At 30.9% G+C, this 21,138-nt stretch overlaps 2 protein-coding genes across 2 annotated transcripts; one reads left to right on the top strand and one right to left on the bottom strand.

Annotated features, from left to right (window-relative positions):
• Window positions 1-4,934: 4,934 nt before the first annotated feature.
• On the bottom strand, window positions 4,935-5,312 carry LOC116023411 (polyphenol oxidase II, chloroplastic-like). Its single transcript, XM_031264411.1, has one exon. The coding sequence runs from the start codon at window positions 5,310-5,312 to the stop codon at window positions 4,935-4,937; it is 378 nt and encodes a 125-aa protein (XP_031120271.1).
• An 11,860-nt stretch (window positions 5,313-17,172) lies between these two features.
• On the top strand, window positions 17,173-19,710 carry LOC116021888 (transcription factor RAX2-like). The gene is made up of 3 exons (XM_031262403.1): window positions 17,173-17,423; window positions 17,550-17,679; window positions 18,841-19,710. Exons 1-3 carry the CDS (start codon window positions 17,288-17,290, stop codon window positions 19,457-19,459), a joined length of 885 nt encoding a protein of 294 aa, XP_031118263.1. The 5' UTR covers window positions 17,173-17,287; the 3' UTR covers window positions 19,460-19,710.
• Window positions 19,711-21,138: the final 1,428 nt, after the last annotated feature.

The raw sequence follows: 21,138 nt of genomic DNA on the forward strand, positions 1-21,138 counted from the left end.
TCGGAAGCAACAACAACAATCAAACAAGTAAAAGAGAAATCATCAAAGTGTTATCCCTAAAACAGTCGCTTGTGGATGAGATACATGGATCCGATAGTCTTTCTTCCTCATTTTAATATTTCTGAAATCCCTGCAGGATCCGATAGTCTTTCTTCCTCATTTTAATATTTCTGAAATCCCTGCATGCAAAGAATGTCATAAATTAAGCTAGAAACAGGGAGAAACATAATACGATACGATTGAATATCATCTTCCCCAAATCAAACTTAATACGATTATGAATCTTGAATAGTAAGGTGGCCATCCTCTTGGAAACATAATGAGCAGTAACAGTGGGCAACTAGTTGTTTGATGCAAGACGCAACATAATAACATAACTCGTCCCTCTTTGGCCAAGTAAATCATGTGAGTGAGTTAGTGTAGATGCAATGAGATTAAAATCGGGGAGGAAAGGCTTGTCAATCTCTGTCCTGCCATAGAAATCATATTTAGACTAAAATTATACCAATGTTTTCTAATGTAGACTTTATGGTAGAGGATACTGGAAGAATCATTTGTGTCTTTGGTCAAGTTGGTGTAGAATTCTCGTGTCACCAAGTCACAGTATGTGCCCACATTGGTCACAGTTTGCAGTAAATTTTGAGAACGAAGAAGCTGAACAAGATTGCAACCTTGTTCAGCTTGGTGAAAACTTTACTACCTGTTGCAATCTTGTTCAGCTTCTTCGTTCTCAAAATTTGTTGCAAGCTATGACCAATGTGGGCCCGTACTGTGACTTGGTGACATAGGAATTTTACACCAACTTGACCAAAGACACTTCCAGAACCCTATACCATAAGTGGTATAATTTTTGTCTAAATGTTATAAATGATTTCTATGGCAGGATGGAGATTGACAAGTATTTTCTCCCCGATTTTGATCTCATTACATCTGCACTAACTCACTCACATGATTCTACTTGACCAAAGAGAGATGCGAAGAATGCTGGTGATCTTGAGTCTCGCTTCCTTACCTCAAGTTACACTATTCTGTTGTCTTGCAACGAACAACTGGACGCCCACTATTGATTCTCATTATGTTTCAATGAGGATGGCCACCTTACTGTTCATGATATTGAGTTTGATTTGGGGGAGATGGTATTCAAATCATATCATGAGTTAGGCAAAGAAAATAAGGTGTTTCTCCCTTTTTCTAGCTTAATTTATGGCATTCTTTGCAAGCAGGGATTTCAAAAATGCCAAAGACGGGAAAGAAAAGACTATCGGATCCAAGTATGTCATCGACAAGCGACTGTTTCATGGATCCCACTTTGATTATTTCTCTTTTACTAGTTTGATTGTTGATGCTGCTTCTGAAGGCCCGTTTGTGTCTGTTACTATTCCTAGTGTGTCTTGAAATGTTGCTGATGTCCGACTTAGATTGAATATTGTCCATTCCGTTCTTACTAATTTGCAGACTACTATTGCGCAAGTTGAGAAGATGGTGTTGGATGGTACACTACTTCTTCAATCACTTGAATATGAAGAACAAGTTGTTGCTTCTACTAGATGAACACAATTGCTCCCTTTGTCAATTATGGCAAAAAGGGAGAGTAATTATTAAGGGGGAGCTTGCAAAGCTAATGTGGTAATACTTTATAATGTTTATTAGTTGGTGAACAATTATAGTACTCTTTCATTACTGGATATTGAAATATTCATTTACATGGTTAGATAGATTGATTGGTTGGATGATTAAATAATCATTAATTGATTGGATGCTAGCATGTTGAATGATGGTTGAATGATGGATATTTTATTTTTGTTTGGCTATTCAGGACAAATGGTGATGATCTTCTTGGCATAATTAATTATTAAAATTTGTTGTCTAGAATCCTTAGTGTTTGTAGCTTTACATGTTAACACAACATATCTTAAGGCACCATTAATGATAATATTGTGATTATTATTTTATTTTTCATTAAGAATATATGTGTATAGTTTTGACAAATAATTGCCAAAGGGAGAGATTGTAAGAGAAAATTAATATGTATAGAATAATTAATTGGCAAGATATTTGTCAAGTTATTCTAAGTTAAATTTAGTTTTATTGGTCTTCATTAATATATATATATATATATATATATATATATATATATATATAAAATTAATTAATTAATTATGCCTCAAGTCTAAGATTAATTATGTCGGAAACTTAAAGGAGTGGCTGGTGTTTGTTCAAGTCAAGATTTGATCTTTTTTTCTATCCTTGATTTAAGGAGATATCTCTACAACAAAAATTCAAAGGTTTCAGATCTATGTTGCAAGTGTAAATAGGTGGTGTATCTACAGAGAAATTGGGGTTGATAAAATATACAACAATAGAGTATTACATTTAACTGTCGTTGTTGTTTTAATATGCAAATTCTGTAAAATTTATACAGAATTATTTTATTTTAGATGGCTATCTAGAATAGATATATGATGTAATTAAGCTGATGTTCTTCAAGAAGCGGAAGTCTTGTTCATTGGTTCAGGATAGGTGAAGAAATTAAGAACGGTGATTCCTACATAACTACCAACTCAGAAGATGATGATGATTAGTTGGTGTGTGAAAGATTAGGCCATAACTGTTGTATGGAAATTTGTTGAATCGTGTATCATCTGTGATCATCTAGTGGAGTTGGGTTTCAGTGTTGTGTGACCTTGTAGACGTAGGAGGAATTCTCTAAATTGCGCAATTCTAGTTTATTTATTTTTTCCTGCACTGTTTTAATTATCTATTTTGGTTCTTATACAAAATTAAATACAAATAATTAATTTGATTAAAAATCAAGTAGAAACCAGATGAGAATAATGCATGTGAATTCTTATCTGGTTTCTACTTGATTTTTAATCAAAATTAATCATCTCTATTTAATTCTGTATAAGAAAAAAATAGATAATAAAAACAGTGCAAGAAAAAAAAAAGAACTAGAATTGTTTACTAATTCAGAGAATTCTTCCTAAGTCTACGGGGTCACACAACAATGAAACCCAACTCCACTAGATGATTACAAATGATACACTGTTCAACAGATTTCCATTTTGAGTGCAATTTCTTATACTCTTGTTTAATTGAGGGGGTTGGTAGCTCTTTGTCTTCGACTGATGTATACTCCACACCATCTAGTTTTGGTTCAGTTTCAACTACAGTTGTGAATGCAACAAAGTTTCCTACAATTTATTCTGAGTCCGATTTAGAGTGATTTAACTTGGGTTTATCATCACTCTATGTTAATACAGACATAGACTTTTTACTCCTTAAGTAAGTGTGACACTCGACTTGAGCATTCTTGTATCTTTCACATTCATAGCATTGAATATCTTTACTATTGGCCTTTTCTTTTGATTGTGAGTTTTTTGAGAATGAACCTCAGTTGTGATTTGAACCATCATTTCTAGCAAAGCTTTTTTATGAGTTTGAACATTGTCCTATTTGGCTTTGTGATTTTTCCTCCACGTGAATTGTTAATTTGTTTTTCCTGTTTCAAGATTTTAGAATATTGTTTTGTTAGTAAAACTATAGGATCATCATTAGTCTCCTTTAAGTCTGAGTCAGGATTATTTTCTCCAGCAGCGAAGCAGCGAATGTGGTGTATGGATAGGGTGATGGTAAAAAGTGGGTGAATATGTCGTTCCACTAGGGATTGGGGCTGTGGCGCGTACTTAGGTGATAAACTAGAATTCTAGGCACCAAGGTCTTGGAACCCGCAAGGATCCAAGCAAATCATGATTTGAGGGGAGCTAAAAACTAGAATTTTGAGGATTAAAATGCAAGGGAATGCAAATTGAACACTAGTAAAACTTAATGATAAAATATGTGTTCAAATTAGGGGAATTGCCTTCTTGATGCATCCACAACTAGGAATTAGTGGAGAACTAACCACCCAAGGGTTTATGGCAATGAACAAAAGAACTCTAGTCTAAGCCACAATTGTAAGCAATAAACAAGAATTAGAGCAAGGATTGCCCCACTTTCGTGATACATCAATCCTAACTCTTGAAACACATAAGTATTTTAAGCCCCATTTTACCCTATTTTCATAGCAAGAAAGAAAATGAGTTTGAGAATGGTGAGGCTTGAGTCTTTCACCCAATTCTCATTGTAGTGAAAGACTCTCCAGAATAAGTTATTAATAATTGCTACGTATCAAAGATTAACAAGGGAATTCATAAATCATCTAAAACATAAGAACCCTAGGTGGGATGTTCATCCCCTTTATGTGATAATCACATTTCTAGCATCAAGAAAGGCAATATCACCCTAATCCAAACCCAATAGCTAACTACTCACATATTATAAGCATAAACATAGCAAAGATAAAGGAAAGCATCATTAACATTGCAATAAATGTAAAGGAAGAGTAAGGAAAGAGTAAATGACTTCTCTATTAAATGAAGATGAAAATGGTGCACTACTACAAAAATACCTTTTAACGTCAGTTATTTTGGGCATACGACGTCGGTTATTTTCTGATGTAGTTCTAGCAGACGTTATAAATAAATTATATAACGTCGATTTTAACGTTGTATATAATTTTTAATTTTCTAAATAAGTACATACAACGTCGATTTTTTAAAAAAATCGACATCGTATGTCACCTTTAAAAAAAAAAAGAGATATGGTGTCGATTTTTCCAAAAAACTGACGCCTTATGTCGTTTTTTTTTTATAAAAAAAAAACATATAGATACGACATCGGTCTTTTTATATAAACCGACGTCGTATTAATTTTTAATTAAAAAATTGTAAAAAGTAGTGGCGATGCACCGGCGACCATAATTTCCAACGGCATGCCGGGTGGAGAGGGAGAAATTGTAACCCACTAGATCTGTCGGATGAGGAGCATCATCGTTGCACAAACTCTCAATCATTTTCTCTCCATATTTCTGGTGTTGGTGTTGGTTGGCGGGCCTAAGAACCGTAGACGATCTTAATGTTTTCAACGGTGACGACGCCTTCGCTAACCTTTGGTGCCAAAGTCACCAGCACTGCATCATCGTCCTCAGCCCCTAAATCTTCCAGTGGCTCATTCAGACACAAGCTCAGGCTGGCTTTGATCTTTTTCGACCCCTTTCGCTTGTGCGGCAAGCTCGCAAAGCTCCGAGCGTACTTGGCCTTCAATTTCCCGGCCTCTGGCTCATCCTCGTCGTTCAGATACACGCCAAACTTGTCCATCGCCACCTCAATACCTTCAATCAACAAGATTTCCTCTTCTACTTCCTTCTCTTCCTTGCTCCGGGATTTTCTCGACCTCGCCACCTTCACTTGCACCACCTTGTCCAGCGTCATCTGGAACACGTTGGTCACGAACGACGCATTGGACTTCGCTGCCAAACCCGTCTTCTTAGAAGGAACAGGCTTGCTATCCGGCCATAGTAGCTTTGTAAACTCGTACTTGTACCCTATTTCTGGTTATCCAAAGCGTCGCCGACCCGAACACGCACGACTTGGGTGTTCTCGTCGTAGAAGAAGAAAGTGGCGTCCAGCCAATCCGAGTCGGGGAAGTCTATCCCCCTCCTCTACCCCTTTCCGGCATCGCCGAGCTGTTGCCATATGGTCCACATGCGGTTAACGTTTGAGTGGTGGCAGTAGAACAAGACGTCACAGCCGGCGGACTAGAAATTCCCCATGTCCTGTCCGTTTTTGAACATCGCCCACCATCGGCGGAATACAAATTTCCATACAACAACTATGGCCTAATCTTTCACACACCAACTAATCATCATCATCTTCTGAGTTGATAGTTATGTAGGAATCACCGTTCTTAATTTGTTCACCTTTCCTAAACCAATGAACAAGACTTCTGCTTCTTGAAGAACATCAGCTTAATTACATCATATATCTATTCTAGATAGCCATCTAAAATAAAATAAGTCTGTATAAATTTTACAGAATTTGCATATTAAAACAACAACGACGGTTAAATGCAGTACTCTCTTATTGTATATTTTATCAGCTTCAATTTCTCTGTAGATACACCACCTATTTACACTTGCAACATAGATATGAAACCTTTGAATTTTTGTTGCAGAGATATCTCCTTAAATCAAGGATAGAAAAAAGATCAAATCTTGACTTGAACAAACACCAACCACTCCTTAAGTTTCAAACATAATTAATCTTAAGTAGTTTTGATTGTTTCACCGAGCTTGTGCCTTCATAAGTAATTTCCAGTATTTCCCACACCTCATTTAATTTGCTGTATCACACCATGCAATAAGATTAAATTGTTCCTCATGCATTAGTGAAAAGATAGTATACATAGCTTTGTTGTTATAGTTAGCCAACGTCATTTCAGCTACTGTCCATTCAATTTCGGGCTTTGACATAGTTGGATCATTTGGTGTTGCACCATCCTTAGTTGTATGTTCCCATCCAGTTAGTACAGATCTCCAAACTATTTCTCCTTGAGCTTTAAGGTGCATCTTTTTTTTTTTAATTAATAGATTTTTTTTATCAAACAAGATTTTCATATATATCAAAAGGAGTTATGTACATGAGCCTAAAAGTGACTCCAACAAAAGAGGCAAGAACCTTACAACTATTCGGCCATAGGCTCTCATATTCAACACTCTCATTCATCATATGTCAAAAATATTTATACTGCCCAAGTCATCACACACACCCACATAAACTATACTCAAATGGTCCTAGCCCCATACCAAAGGGTGGGACCGATGCTCATGAAGCTCCTATCCCCCACCCTTAGCCCTCATATCAACCCTTCATGTACAGAACCCTGCATTTTACTAGAAAAGGGCCTTGATAACCCAAAGACTAAGCAATGACCTTACCTCATTCCACCCTCAAGACCTAGGGTTAATTCTGGTGGCATGTGTCTATGCATCCTAAAACACTCAACAAATAGTTAATTAGTACGTTAAAAAAACAGAAAAATTAATACAAACACGTGAATAAAATGAGTTTCTGAGTTCAAGAAACACAAAGCACCCAGATCTCTAGACTAATAAATTAAGTCCATGGGCTCTAATACCAATTGTTAATTTGTGAATCTTCAATGCTAGTGAATTCTTATATATTTTTACTTGATTTTTAATCAAATTAAGTATTTGTATTTAATTCTATATAAGAACTATAATAGATAATTAAAACAGTGCATGAAAAAGATAAACGAATCAGAATATGTTTGTGCAATTCGGGGCTCTAATACCAATTGTTAATTCGTGAGTCTTCAATGCTAGTGAATTCTTATATGTTTTTACTTGATTTTTAAACGAACTAGAATATGCTTATGAAATTCAGAGAATTCCTCCTACGTTTGCGGGGTCACATCACAAATGATACACGTTTCGCTATGCCCTAATATTTCACACACCAACTATCATCATCATCTTCTGAGTTAAGAGTCGCCTCCACTTGAAGGCTCGAACCTAGTCCCTTCCATGTGAGAGTGTAAACCAGGTGTCACTAGACCACAAGGTCTTTGGCAAAAATTTCACATATATTATTATATTAGAAATCAAAATAAAAATTATATATTATATACATGTCATTCAAATGAATATATCCAAAAATATTTTAAATATTATCTAAAAAATATTAATATTATCTAAATTAAATTTTATGTGAACTTAATAGGTTATTAGTTATGTTATATACAAAAAAAAAAAAAGAATTTGGTTCGAATATCAAATGTAAAATTTTTTACATATATTAGACTTAAAAGTGAAAATTATATTTATTTTATTTAAACCAAATATATTTTAAATATAAGGTCTAAAAATCACTCAAAATTAAACTTATGTTAATTTTATAATGTTAATCTAAAAAATAAATTTGAAAAAATAAGTGTTAGTAAACAAGTTTTCTAAACAGAAAATAGAGAAAGGAAAACAGAGAATGAAAACTGAAAAATTAGATAATAGAAAACAATTTTCTTAGTAAACAGACCCTTAAAATTTGTTTTTATATTTTAAAATAATTTTATTTTTAAAAATAATTTTATTTAAATTTATTAAGATAAATTAAAAATTAGTTTTTAATGAATTAACCGTCATTCCAGTCGTAAGCAAGAGAAGATATTAATTGCAGTTTAGTTACACGGTTTTGCATTGTTAAACGACTCAATTGCAAGTTTTTTTTTAAGTTAGATGACCTAATTGTAATTTCACATGTAGTTTGATGACTTATGTAAACTTTATTCCTATAAACTAAGCAACAACTCAAGATGGACTAGAAATTCATAACAAACAGACATAATTGTTTATCAATTGTAAAATTATGTGTTTGTAATTAACATATTATATGTAGACGTAGGCGCATAACATGTTAACTATAGACAATAATATGTCAACTATTATTATATAATATGTACTTTTTTTTACTACAAAATAACCTGTCTATAGTATCTGGTCAACATGATTATACCAATGTCCTAGATTAGGATGAGACTTAAATGGTAACATTGACACCATCAGACCACCGCAAATTTTACTGTGGATTGCGGTCCACAATGGATTGTGGACCATGCATCAAAATGACGTCGTTTTGATTAATGAAAACAAACGATTGAAACGGCCTCCGTTTCGCGCCGTTAACTTTCAATCAGTTTAATACACTCCAGTTGCCTTTCAACACAACTGTAGTTCCTTTTTTATATAACTGCAGTTTCATTCGACATTATACACTCAAATATGTGAAACCGTTATTTAGTTTCTTTCCAACACAACTACAGTTTCTTTTATAATACACTGCAGATTCATTTCAACACAATTACAATACCATTTCGATATAACTACAGTTTCATTGGACAATATACACTCAAAATGTGAAACTGTTATTCAGTTTCATTTTATATATACTGCAATTTCTTTCAACACAACTAAAGTTTCATTTCGATATAATTACAATTTCATTTGATAATATAAAAACAAATGTGTAACAGTATCTTTTGAGATGAATTGTAGTATCATTTGACTCCGTTACGACTTACGGCAGCCGTTTCTCCTACTTAATAAAACTGCGTCGTTTTGTGACCATGGTCTATAATATAACGACTGATAAGACCACAAGATAATTGGCACACACTTATTTTACTCTAGAATTTAGAAATAATATAAACACTTTTTTTTGAAATCAAAATAATATAAACACTTACTTTACTTAGAAATAAATTTCTTGCCTTTATCCTAATGGGTGAAGTCCATATCTTCATCATACGTTGTACTGAGTCAGCCAATTATTGTAGTATTGGATGAAAGTCAATGTAATTAGCAAGGGTTAGTTGATGGTGTATGCAAAAATCTTAATGAGGAAAGGGAAGATGACATAACGTTATAATTTACGTAACGTGCTTCTCAAGAATATATTAATTGTTTGTGGTAATTTTCATACTCTCAAATACTTATACGCTAATGTTTACAACAACGTAAATTATATTGATGCCTTCTCTTTTTGGTAGTCATTGGTAGGATTCAAACTCATTCGAAGATTATGGCAGCTAGCAAAGCAAAACTTATTAACTTATTTTGGGTTGTAATAAATAGATTCATTTTTTTCTGTGTGATGAAAAAAATTCACGTTCACAATTTGAAGGTGTACATTAAGTAAACCGGCCTTATATTGTAATCCTAGCTTACAACGGATCACAAAGAGGTGAACTAAGATTGGTTGCTCATAGGTAACCAGTTCAAACTAAGGGGACTTGTAAATTGCTTGCATTGAGAATCCAATTTAAGGGGGTGTATTCAATCATAATATTTGCAGACATTTAAAGATTTTTAAAATGATAGATTTTAATAAACTTTTATTAACTTTCATAGAGTCGTTCAAAACTTTTTAAAGCTTTGTAAGACTCTATAAAAGTCTATATATATATATAGAGTCATGATCAGGTGCGGCCGTGCGGTTTACACCACTCAATGTTACGAAATACACTGTTAAGAAACACACCACATAAATATGCATTGTGGTGTGTTTCTTAACATTGTGGTGTGTTTCATTGTGTTTCATTGTGGTGTCTTTCTTAACATTGAGTGGTGTATTTTGTAACATTGAGTGGTGTGTGACCGCACGGCCGCACGGGAGAGCACGGCCGCATTTGAACCAAAATCTATATATATATATATATATATATATATATATATATATATATATATATAACATTCATAAATTTTTATCATCTTTTTTATTTTAAAAAGTCTACAAAAGACATTGAAATTCTAAATTGAATACATCCTTACAAATTATCAATGATTTCAATTCTTATCATTTATAATTTTCTTACAAAACATGTTATAATATATCATAAAATTCTTTTTATTATATAGTTCTTAACAATGTGCTATTGTTTGTAGCCACGTTGCGAATAGTAGTTCGTTATTCGTGGTAGCCTGTGAATATAAACATAAAAAGAATAAAAATCAAAATATATAAGTATTTATATGAATATTATGGAACATATAGTAAAATTTGATGATGATAGTTTGATAGATCATGTATTTAGGCAGAAAAAGTTCTTATAAAAAGTTTAGAAGTTAGGGAGAAAAGTTCATAGATAAAGTTTAGAAGTTAGGGATAAAAGGTTTGTAGAAAAAAATTAAAAACAATCAAAATATACAAGCAATAATAAAGTAAAAATAATATTAGTTTGAATTTTTAGAGGAATATTGCAAAGTTTATGAGAGAGAAAAAATTGACAGAGTTTAGGTATAACGAAAATATAGGATAATGAAAAAAAAAATATTCAATTTAGGTATAAGGTTTATAAAGTTTAAATAAGGAGAAAAAATGGAGTTAAAATAAAGATAAAAAAGCTTTAGTCTGCATAGAAAGAAATTTTTGAAATCTTGGGATTGATGCTTGGATTTCAAGTATTTATATTTGATAAGGAAAAGTCTACAAAAGTCCTCAAATTAAAAAGTCTATACAAATTCATAACTTTTTGAATACAACATGACTTTTAAAGACTCTTAAGTCTTAATTGAATACCACCCGACTTTTAAAAACTCTTTAAAAATCTTGATTGAATACCGCTCGACTTTTAAAGGTTCCCTGAAAGTTTAAATTGAATACCTCCAAACTTTTAGATTTTATAAAAATCCTTAAAAGTCTATGAAAATCATAATTAAAACACATTTCTTAGAATTTTATGGTTACCTTGTCAATAATCCAGTGTTGCAAAAATCCCGCCTAGGCGCTAGGCGCTAGGTGCTGGTCGACTGCCTAGCGTATCACCTCAAATGGTGGTCTAGGAGATTGGCCGGCTAGCGACCGCCTAAGCTCCGCCTAGGCCGCCTAAGCACCGCCTAGGCTTCCTAGGCGCCAACTAGGCTTCCTAGCTAGGCATTGACTAGGCCGCCTAGTTGGCCGATTAACTATTGCTCTTTTTCAAATGGATTATTTCACTCAAAACAACATCGTTTTTAGCAAAATAACTCTAAATTGTACAAACTCTAGATATTTTTTAGGTTAATATTTAATAGGAATAAGGGTCAAATAGGCCACCGAACTACACACGAAACTGCAATTAGGCCATCGAACTAAAAAATAATGTAATTGGGTCCCTGAACTACACAAATTCATGCAAATTAATCCAAAGTGACTTGTTGACCTGATCTTCGGGTTACCAACTTTAAAAATAATATTTTAAAATAATTTTAAATAAATTAATTAATTAAAATTAAAAAAAAAAAAACAAACAGGAACAAGTTAATTGGGTTCTTTTTTTAATTTTAAATTTTAAATTTAGTTTTAATTAACTATTTTATTTAAAATTATTTTAAAATATTATTTTTAAAGTTGGTAACCGGAAGATCAAGTCAAACAAGTCACTTTTGGTTAATTTGCATTAATTTGTGTAGTTTAGAGACCCCATTGCATTATTTTTGAGTTCAATGACCTAATTGCAGTTTCGTGTGCAGTTTGGTAGCCTATTTGACCCTGATTCCTATTTAATATTTTAGTATTAACTATATTAAAGTATTATATAATTTCTAATTATTAGTCTTTAAAATTTTAAAAATACTTCAACAAAATTTTAAAAACTAAAAAATAAAATAAAAATACACGGGCGCCTAGGCGCTGATTAATCCCCAGCTAGGCGTCCAGGCGCTAGGCGCTTCTCGAGCGTCCAAGGAGCGCCTAGCGATTTTTTCAACCATGCAATAATCTGACGTACTTGATTAGGGTTAATCTCAATAGATTCATCTTTTAACACCTAGTAGGGTTACGTTACTCGATTTGCTAGAAATTAATGAATATAAAGAGTTCTAATGTCAAGACAATCGGTTAAGAGATATTAAAAGGTAAAAATAAAGAAGTGAGATGACATTACCTTCTTTAGAAATCGACATTATAAACAAAAATATCTGCTTAATTTTCTGACATCCACTTCCAACATACCAACCCGTAAATTTCCTATTTTTTTTTATTTTTTTTTTTTTTGACAAAGAACACGTAAATTTCTAGTAATGATATAAATAAGGAAAAAATGTGGGGTTCAATTTAATAATATTATAAATATAAACATTTATAATTATTATAATAAAACTAGTATTTTCGCCCGTGCGTTGCACGGAATGAATTCGTTATAATATTTTAAGAATATTTGGATCGATATACAATTATATAAATTATAACATCGAATATTATATAGCGCAATTGATGAAATTGGTTGGATCGATTATGTTTTATGATGTTTTCCTTGCTTGAATTAGAACAAATAATTGTCCAATTACCCGTACGATGCACGGATACATTTTATTTTATTATATATTGAGATAATAAAAATAAATACAAAATTATAAAAAATTCTAATGTTGAACGTGTACATTTATTTGATTATAAGATTAGTGCAAAAGTATTACTCAATTAATTGAATAATATATGACTTGTTTATCTACCGTTATCTTAAAAAGATCTATAAGTAATATGACTTATGTAATTATATTATTACTAAAATAAATATGAGAAAAATGAGAAATAATTTAATTATAATTATTATAAAAATAAATTCAACAACCAATGTTTAGCTTAATTACCATAATAATTATTAGGCAATTATTATTAGTCAATTACACTAATATATGTGCAATTATACTTTTATACTTTAAGCATATTCATTTTCACCATATTACATTTACTTTTATCTTCCTCATTCAAATCCATATTTGAATGAATTAATTTTGATTATTATAAAAATCTAACAACCCATGTTTAATTAATTTTTTTAAAAGTTTAAATAACTTAAAGTTTTCAAAATGAAAGTATAATTATTTTTTATCAAAGTTTTAAAATAATTTTCGGTCAATTAGTAATATCATTTTCCTTTTTCGATAAATGATTTTACTTTAATTAATAGTGTTGATACATGAATATAGCAACGATATTACCAATTAATAGATATTAGTTAATTTCCATTTTACATTTTCTTAACAAATAAGCTTTATTAATTATTTGATCAATAAAATATTTAATTAATTGACTACAAAAGTTTGGGCGGGAAAATAAAAATATGAGGATTATATTTTTCTTTTATATATAGTATAGAAGTATAGATTATGATCTTTTATATTTTAAATCAATTAGTAATATCACTTTTTCTTTTTTATTTTATCTTTTCTATTGTTTTTGCGGAAATTTCACAAATAATGATTTTATATTTTTATTTTTATTAATAGTAGTCTAGATATAGAAGTATAGATAAGTATTCGAATTATTTTTATTATTATTGGTGTAATTAATAATAATAATAATTAATAAATTATTTTTTCTTATAAAATTACGCAGAATTTGTTTCAATTATTTCCACAATTATAATGGTTTAATTATTTACAGAATTTGGTAAATAAAATTTTGTTACCAATTAAATTTTATTAATTTTTTTTACCAATTAATTAATAATATTATCTTGTGCCGAAAATATGAAGGGGAGAATTTTACTTTTATTAATAGTGTTGATACGTGAATATAAAAACGATATTACCAATTAATAGATATTAGTTAATTTGCATTTTACATTTTCTTACCAAATAAACTTTATTAATTATTTGACCAATAAAATATTTAATTAATTGACTACAATAATAATTACCATATTACTAAAATGCCCCTGAGTTTGGGCGGGAAAACTTGGGAGGAGGATATTATTTTTATATATAGTATAGATTAGTTTCATATTATTTTGTATTAAAATTCTTATCTATTAATGAACCTTGATGAGTAACTGAGATCAGTCTTAACTTTTTGCAGGATGACCGTGTTCTCTCTCTCTCTATATATATACATACATATATATATATATAATCTCTCTCTCTCTATATATATATACACATACATATATATATATATATAATCTCTCTCTCTCTCTATATATATACATATACATATATATATAGAGAGAGAGAGAGAGAGAGATTATATATATATATGTATGTATATATATATATATATAGAGAGAGAGAGAGGGGTATTGGATCAAATGATAACAAGTTTGTAGGGGGGAAATAAGAATTATTCTCAGCCTTACATATATAAAAATCAAACAAATCATATCAAATACTTAAAAGAACGCGATGACACTTTCGTAATTATTATCAACTTTACAATGCAAATTTGAACACTAAAATATGTAATTCTCACACTTTTCTAGGTTTCAACATTTAGTATTAATATTTTGCATATTTGGTATTAACATTTTGCATATTTAATATTAGTATGCCATGTACTGTTGTACATTGTGGCCTTCATAGTTGTGCAACCATTGACATTAAGTTTCGCATTTGCGTGGTCGGTGGTGTGCATTTTGGAATGCGCTGGGATACGGAGTGCAGGAAATTTGCCATTGAAGGTCGTGTAGTCTAGGTTGGAGTAGAATGAATGAGTCATGAATTTCATAGTCCTATTGTTGGCAGGGTCGATTTTTTTATTTGCGGGGTCCTGTGCTAGTAACTAAATAAGGCCCTATCAAAGTATAAATAAATTGCGAATTGAAGAAAAATTACACAGAGAAAAATGCAAAAAAATTAATTTTGGACCAATATAATCACAAATACATATACTAACTATTAGGTCATCAGGGTTGGACTAGAGGCCCCCAAAATTTTGGGACCCTGTGCGGTTGCACATTTTACACGCCCTAAAATCCGACCCTGATTGTTGGCAATGGGTAGGACACTCCGTGTATTTTGTTGGTGCATTGGATTTTTAGATGGATTAATATACCCTCATCGCTAAATATGGGTAATTTAGGATTCATAATTTTCAGTCATATTTTGAAAAAATGAGAGATAATTAGCTATAGATTGAGAAATACGAAATGCTTAAATTTTCCATTAGTTTTTAAATGTGGACTAATTCTCATGTAAGCATTACTCAATACTAATAACAACGACAATAACAACAACAACAATAATAATAATAATAAATATTGTAATACTTATAACTGAATTTATAATAGGTTTGCACACATAGTTGTCTACAAACTTACTTGTCATCTAATAAATAAAGATCCGTGAGACAATCTCACACAAATTTTTGTCAATATAAATAAATATTGTTATAATTTATATACAATATCGAGATAAACGTTTCAACACCTTGAATATATTGTCCTCAACTCCTCAAAGGCTTAAAGTACTGGATACAGATCAGCTAGAAGACTTTAATACGTAATTAAATTTGGTCATCAAGTCCAGTTACGTATGGCTATGAAAATCATGCATAGACCAATCATTTTCCATTCACGGTATGTTTTGATCCCATTTCTTGGGCGCCTAATACTTATTACTTCCTTCACTACAAAATTGTTCTAGTATTTATAATTGTTGTGTGAAGGGCTTGAATAATGGTTGAGTCTAGTATGCTGCGATCAAAATGTGACACTGATTATTATATGAGTATAAAGAAAAGAATTGTGCCTTTGTTACTAGTTATAATATTTAGAGTTAATTTCGTTTTATGTCATAGATTTATAGGTGATAGTTTAACTTTAATCAGAACATCCATATTTGTTCCTAGTATTAATGTGGCATGTCTATTTTTGCTCATCCGTCAACAAAATCATTGAAATGTTGTTAAATATAAAGACATTTTGACCATTTTATACAAAGTAAGTTGACCCTGTTATATTTTTATGTTTATATTTCTGAAAAAATTCGTAATTGAATACCGAAATACCTTTGTATTTAACGGCATTAAAATAGTTTTGTATATAGATGACCAAAAATGATCATGTCACAATAATACTAAGACCAATTGTGGATGTTCTGATAAAAAAGGACTAAAAGTGAACTATCACATATTAATGTAGGACAAAAAATGGAATTAACTATAACATTTAGCATAGTGGTAAACGCTTGATCTTGATAGATGTATCAAAATAGGTAATGAGTTTGAACTAGATATAGATATATCAGTATGAATATTGATGATTTTAATGGACCATGCCGCCACCATAAAATCGAGTTGATATGAGAAAAATTGGGAGGAAATTAAAAACAATATAATGTTTACATGTCCCAAAACACTATGTATATATACACATATATAGTATTAAAGTGTATATAAAACATATATTTATGTTTAAATTATTAATAATTTGAGTAGTTTAGTTGGTTGAATTCCAAATTTGATATTAGAAAGCCTATGTTACATGTTCAAATATCGTATCATTTATTAACAAATTAAATGCTTCAACTAAAAGAAATTAAAAAGTATTTATGAATATAGTGTTATTCAAATTATTTTATCTAATTGATTATGTTTCATATTTTAATTTGTCATAAATATTTTCACATTTTCACCACTCAAGTATATTTTTGGCTCCGACCCTAACTATTATGTAATCTATAAAAAACATTTTATTGTAATATAATCTATAATATATTTTGTATTTTAACCTTATTATGTCTGTTTGATATTTTGTTATTGACATTTCTAAGGTAATTTAAAATTTGCCCCCACTCAATCGATTTTTTGGCTTCGTCCTTGGCCATGTGGTTCTCACCTGATCGGTCTCCAATATATATATATAAAATTAAAGGTTTGTTTCTCTTTCTATTGAATATATATGATTACTATTTTGTAATATTTTATGACAGAAAGTTCTCGTAGCTAATCACATACTAGTCATGTTAGAAAACTGATAATTGAAATTGTGGTGTCTGTACTTTGACTTATGTATCCTCCCCCAATAAATATTTATACTTTCTGTCCAAACCCACCTTCCCCACAAGTATCTAGACCATTTTCATTACAAGCCTGGAGAAATAGATACATAGAGATTTAGAGAGAGAGAGAGAGAGATGGGAAGAGCACCTTGTTGTGACAAGGAAAAGGTGAAGAGAGGGCCATGGTCTCCAGAGGAAGATGAAAAGCTTAAAGAGTACATAGAGAAGAATGGCCCTGGAGGAAATTGGATTGCACTTCCACAAAAAGCTGGTATTTATATTATTATACTATACCGAATTTCATGAAATTTTTATTGTGATCTGATGCATGTTTTTGTTGGTCTTGTTGGTGATCCATGTCTGGTTTGCATGCTAACTAATCTTGATAAATAATTAGGGCTGAGAAGGTGTGGAAAAAGCTGCAGATTAAGATGGCTAAACTACCTTAGACCTAACATTAAACATGGAGATTTCTCAGACCAAGAAGATAGAATCATTTGCAGCCTCTATGCTACCATTGGTAGCAGGTACTACCTTTCTCTACTTCTATTAGTTTTTATTTATTTTTTTTCATTATTTCTTGGAAAAAGAAATAAAATTAGAAGATATACTAGCATCTCCAACAAATCTGGTTTGCCTGCATGCCAGGACAGATGAAGTTTCTTATTCATATTTTTACAATAAAAAATAAAAATCCCATCAACTAAACAAGAAAAAGAATTAGTTATCTCATGGATGCCATGTTAGATTGATGGGAAAAAAAAGTATTTTTGATTCTTTGTTTATTCATGAGGGGTTTTTTTAGTTTCTAATATATAATCCCACTTTGACTTCAAACAGAGAAGTGGTATTTAAGTTGGAGTTAAACATCTACTTTTGAACTAACTTCTGTGGTGAATTTAAAGTTTGGACTTAGAGTGCCATGGGTGGGATCATCATATCAGCTCTTCATTTTAAAAATTTAAGTGGCAGTTTTGGTCCTCTAGTGAACATAAATATAAGACAACATTAAAGTTCATAGAGATTTTCATATGCGTTTTAATTCTTTAGATATTTTTCTTGGGTGAAAATGACTAAAGTGTAAGGAAATCATCCTTAAGGTTGTGTTTGTCGAAAGACCAAAACAACCCTAATCTTGCAAAGTTGAGAATATATTTTGTAATTTGTAGCACTGGTGGACCAAAACGACCAACTATGAATATTTAGGGGGCAAAAATATTTATTTTCCTAAATCGCTTGTGCACTTTATATCTATAGTCTCATGCTTTATTTACATTTTTCAAGTTATCATAATTTTTTTTTGAGTACTACTGACTCTATTACAATATAAAATCTGTCCATACGTACTTTGAACGTGTGACTTCTCGTTTGGGAGATTCACAGAGGTGTCATTGAGCAATAAACTACTTGTCAAATTATCATGAATTGGTTAATACATAGTATCATGAATTATCACATTTTTCACTTTTATTTTTTCCTTGATTAAAGTGTGTACTGTTAGTTATACTTTTTTTTTTTTTTTGTAATATTAAAATATATATTTGAAATAATAAACTCCTTCTAGCTAATAGTATTAAACTCAAATGAATTGAATTAGTGTGTTGTTGAATGTAATGTTTGGATTGTATATTTGGTGATGGGGCATGGAACACATTTCCAATACAAGAAATTGTATATGTGAAGTGCAGGTGGTCAATAATTGCAGCCCAGTTGCCAGGCAGGACTGATAATGACATCAAGAACTATTGGAACACAAAGCTGAAGAAGAAACTCATGGGAATCCTGCTTTCTTCTTCTTCTTCTTCTCCTCACCAGAAAACCAGACCTAATAATCCTCTTCCCCCATCATCATCATCACCATTCAATTATAATAATTACCCTATAACTGATCCTACTAATTTCCCACCACAATATGCTGCTGCTACTACTTTCTTGAACAACCCTTCTAGCTCATCAGCAGCTTCAAACCCTGTGGGCCCCACCATCCAAAGTCATCATCTGTTGGTCAAAGGTGATCATCATCATCATCATCAAGGCAGCTGTAGCTCTTCTGATGGGAGTTGGAGTAATAATAATCAGATCAGCCAAGACAAAGAGTATGGTTATGGTGAGAGCTTAGGTCTGCAAAGCTTTGGCTACAATGGGGTAGGAGAAAACCAGCAAGCAGTCAACAATGGTGGAAACCCATTAGATTATAGTAGTTTGGAGGAGATTAAGCAGCTGATTAGCACTAATAACGTGAGCCAGCAGAACAGTTTCTTTGTTGAGGAAAACAAGTATGAAGAAAAAGTCATGATGTACTATTGATTGATGATCTGATGATGGGTGATTTTTCAGTGAAGATCAAGAAGATTTCAATTCAAGGGGATCACTTTTTTCTTTTCCTTTTTAATGGTACTTTGAAGATTTAAATTTGGTAAAAATTGTCACTTATTTTTTATAGGGTATGTATATTTCATTTCTCCTTTTTTTGTGCATTTATTTTTGGCAAAGGTCATGTACCACAGTACCAGTATTGCTTTGACTAGCGCTATAGAGGTGATCAAATGTCTGCCAAATCCACTTAAATTCGCCAAATCCGGCAAAACCTACTCTCATAAAATCGCATCTACGGAAAGTGGATGGGATGCAAATCTACTTAAGGTGTGTTGGGAAACCCAAATCGGAAATTATTTTTTGGTTTCCTTTGTATGGGAACGCATGAAAAATACAATCAACAGAAAACAATTTCCGTTGACCAAGGAAAACCAAGCAAAAATTTCAGAAAACAACTTCTTCATTATTTTTTTCAGGAAGTCATTTTCGAAAATGGCTATACGAAAAACCATGGCGTAGCTGGCCGAAAATGGACCAAGGAGGTGGGGAAACAACTGGTTTCCGCCGGAAATCAGTAGGTTCGTTTTTTTTAAATTATTTTTATTAAATAATATTATTTTAATATTATTATAAATTTTTATATTTTAAATAAAATAATTAAAATGTTTAATTATACAATTCTACCTATTTTTCAGAAAATGAATCAAACACACAAAGATAATTTTCCAAAATATATCCAAACACTGAAAATGAAACCGTTTTCCGGAAATTGACTCATTTTCCAGAAAACATTTTCCTTCTTTTCAAACACACCCTTAATGAAAATCCACCACTACTGAATAAAATGCGGATATGACTTTTCAAATTCTACTATATCCAATCTGCTAGCAAAGCGCATATATATATATATATATATATATATATATATATATATATATTAGTGTTATTAAATTTAATATTATAAAAATGTGAATTATAAATAATTTCAGTCTAATCTTATTAATTGAATCAAACACATACAATCGAACATAGAGAATATTAAATTGTCAATTTTTTAAAATCTAGATATAATTATTATAATACATAAATATTTAAATTTTTATCAATAATTCAAAAATTTTTATGTGAATTAATTAACTCCACTTCAAATTAATTAAATAAATCCATATCAAATAATACAGATGAGAACAATTGTTCTGGGAATGATCTTATTATTGATCAATATATCTACTATACTAATAAGAGCCAAAGAGAGTTAGGCTTAAAATGGGTAGAAAAAATGGCGGTCAAATTATTTAATCAAATGGATGGTTAAGATGAATTATTTAATCAAATAGATGATTAAGATAATTCAGATTAATATTCTTAATAGAGATTACCTAATTTAACCTTACTTTTATGATTATCCGTTAAGTTTTCCGTTAAATATTTTCTTCTCGGTTAATATTCCATTAACTTTTAACTTACCCATTAATTTCTATAAAAAAAAAAAAAAAAAGTCTTAGATTCGAACCTCATCTCAATCAAATTTGACATAATTAAGTTTCTCACTATATTTTACTCTTATTAAATTAAATAAATTAGTAGTTACAACAAAAAAATGATACATATGTATTTCTTTAATTTAGAATTATGTGTCTACAATACCTTTATTTGAAAAAAATTATTCA

Source organism: Ipomoea triloba, chromosome 6 (genome assembly GCF_003576645.1).
Source record: "Ipomoea triloba cultivar NCNSP0323 chromosome 6, ASM357664v1".
NCBI lineage: Eukaryota > Viridiplantae > Streptophyta > Magnoliopsida > Solanales > Convolvulaceae > Ipomoea > Ipomoea triloba.

Coding starts and splice junctions, on each gene's coding strand:
- LOC116023411 (XM_031264411.1), bottom strand. CDS start 5,312: ATGACGCTGGACAAGGTGGTGCAAGTGAAGGTGGCGAGGTCGAGAAAA.
- LOC116021888 (XM_031262403.1), top strand. CDS start 17,288: ATGGGAAGAGCACCTTGTTGTGACAAGGAAAAGGTGAAGAGAGGGCCA. Junction 17,424..17,549: donor TGCACTTCCACAAAAAGCTG/GTATTTATATTA, acceptor ATAAATAATTAG/GGCTGAGAAGGTGTGGAAAA. Junction 17,680..18,840: donor TATGCTACCATTGGTAGCAG/GTACTACCTTTC, acceptor TGTGAAGTGCAG/GTGGTCAATAATTGCAGCCC.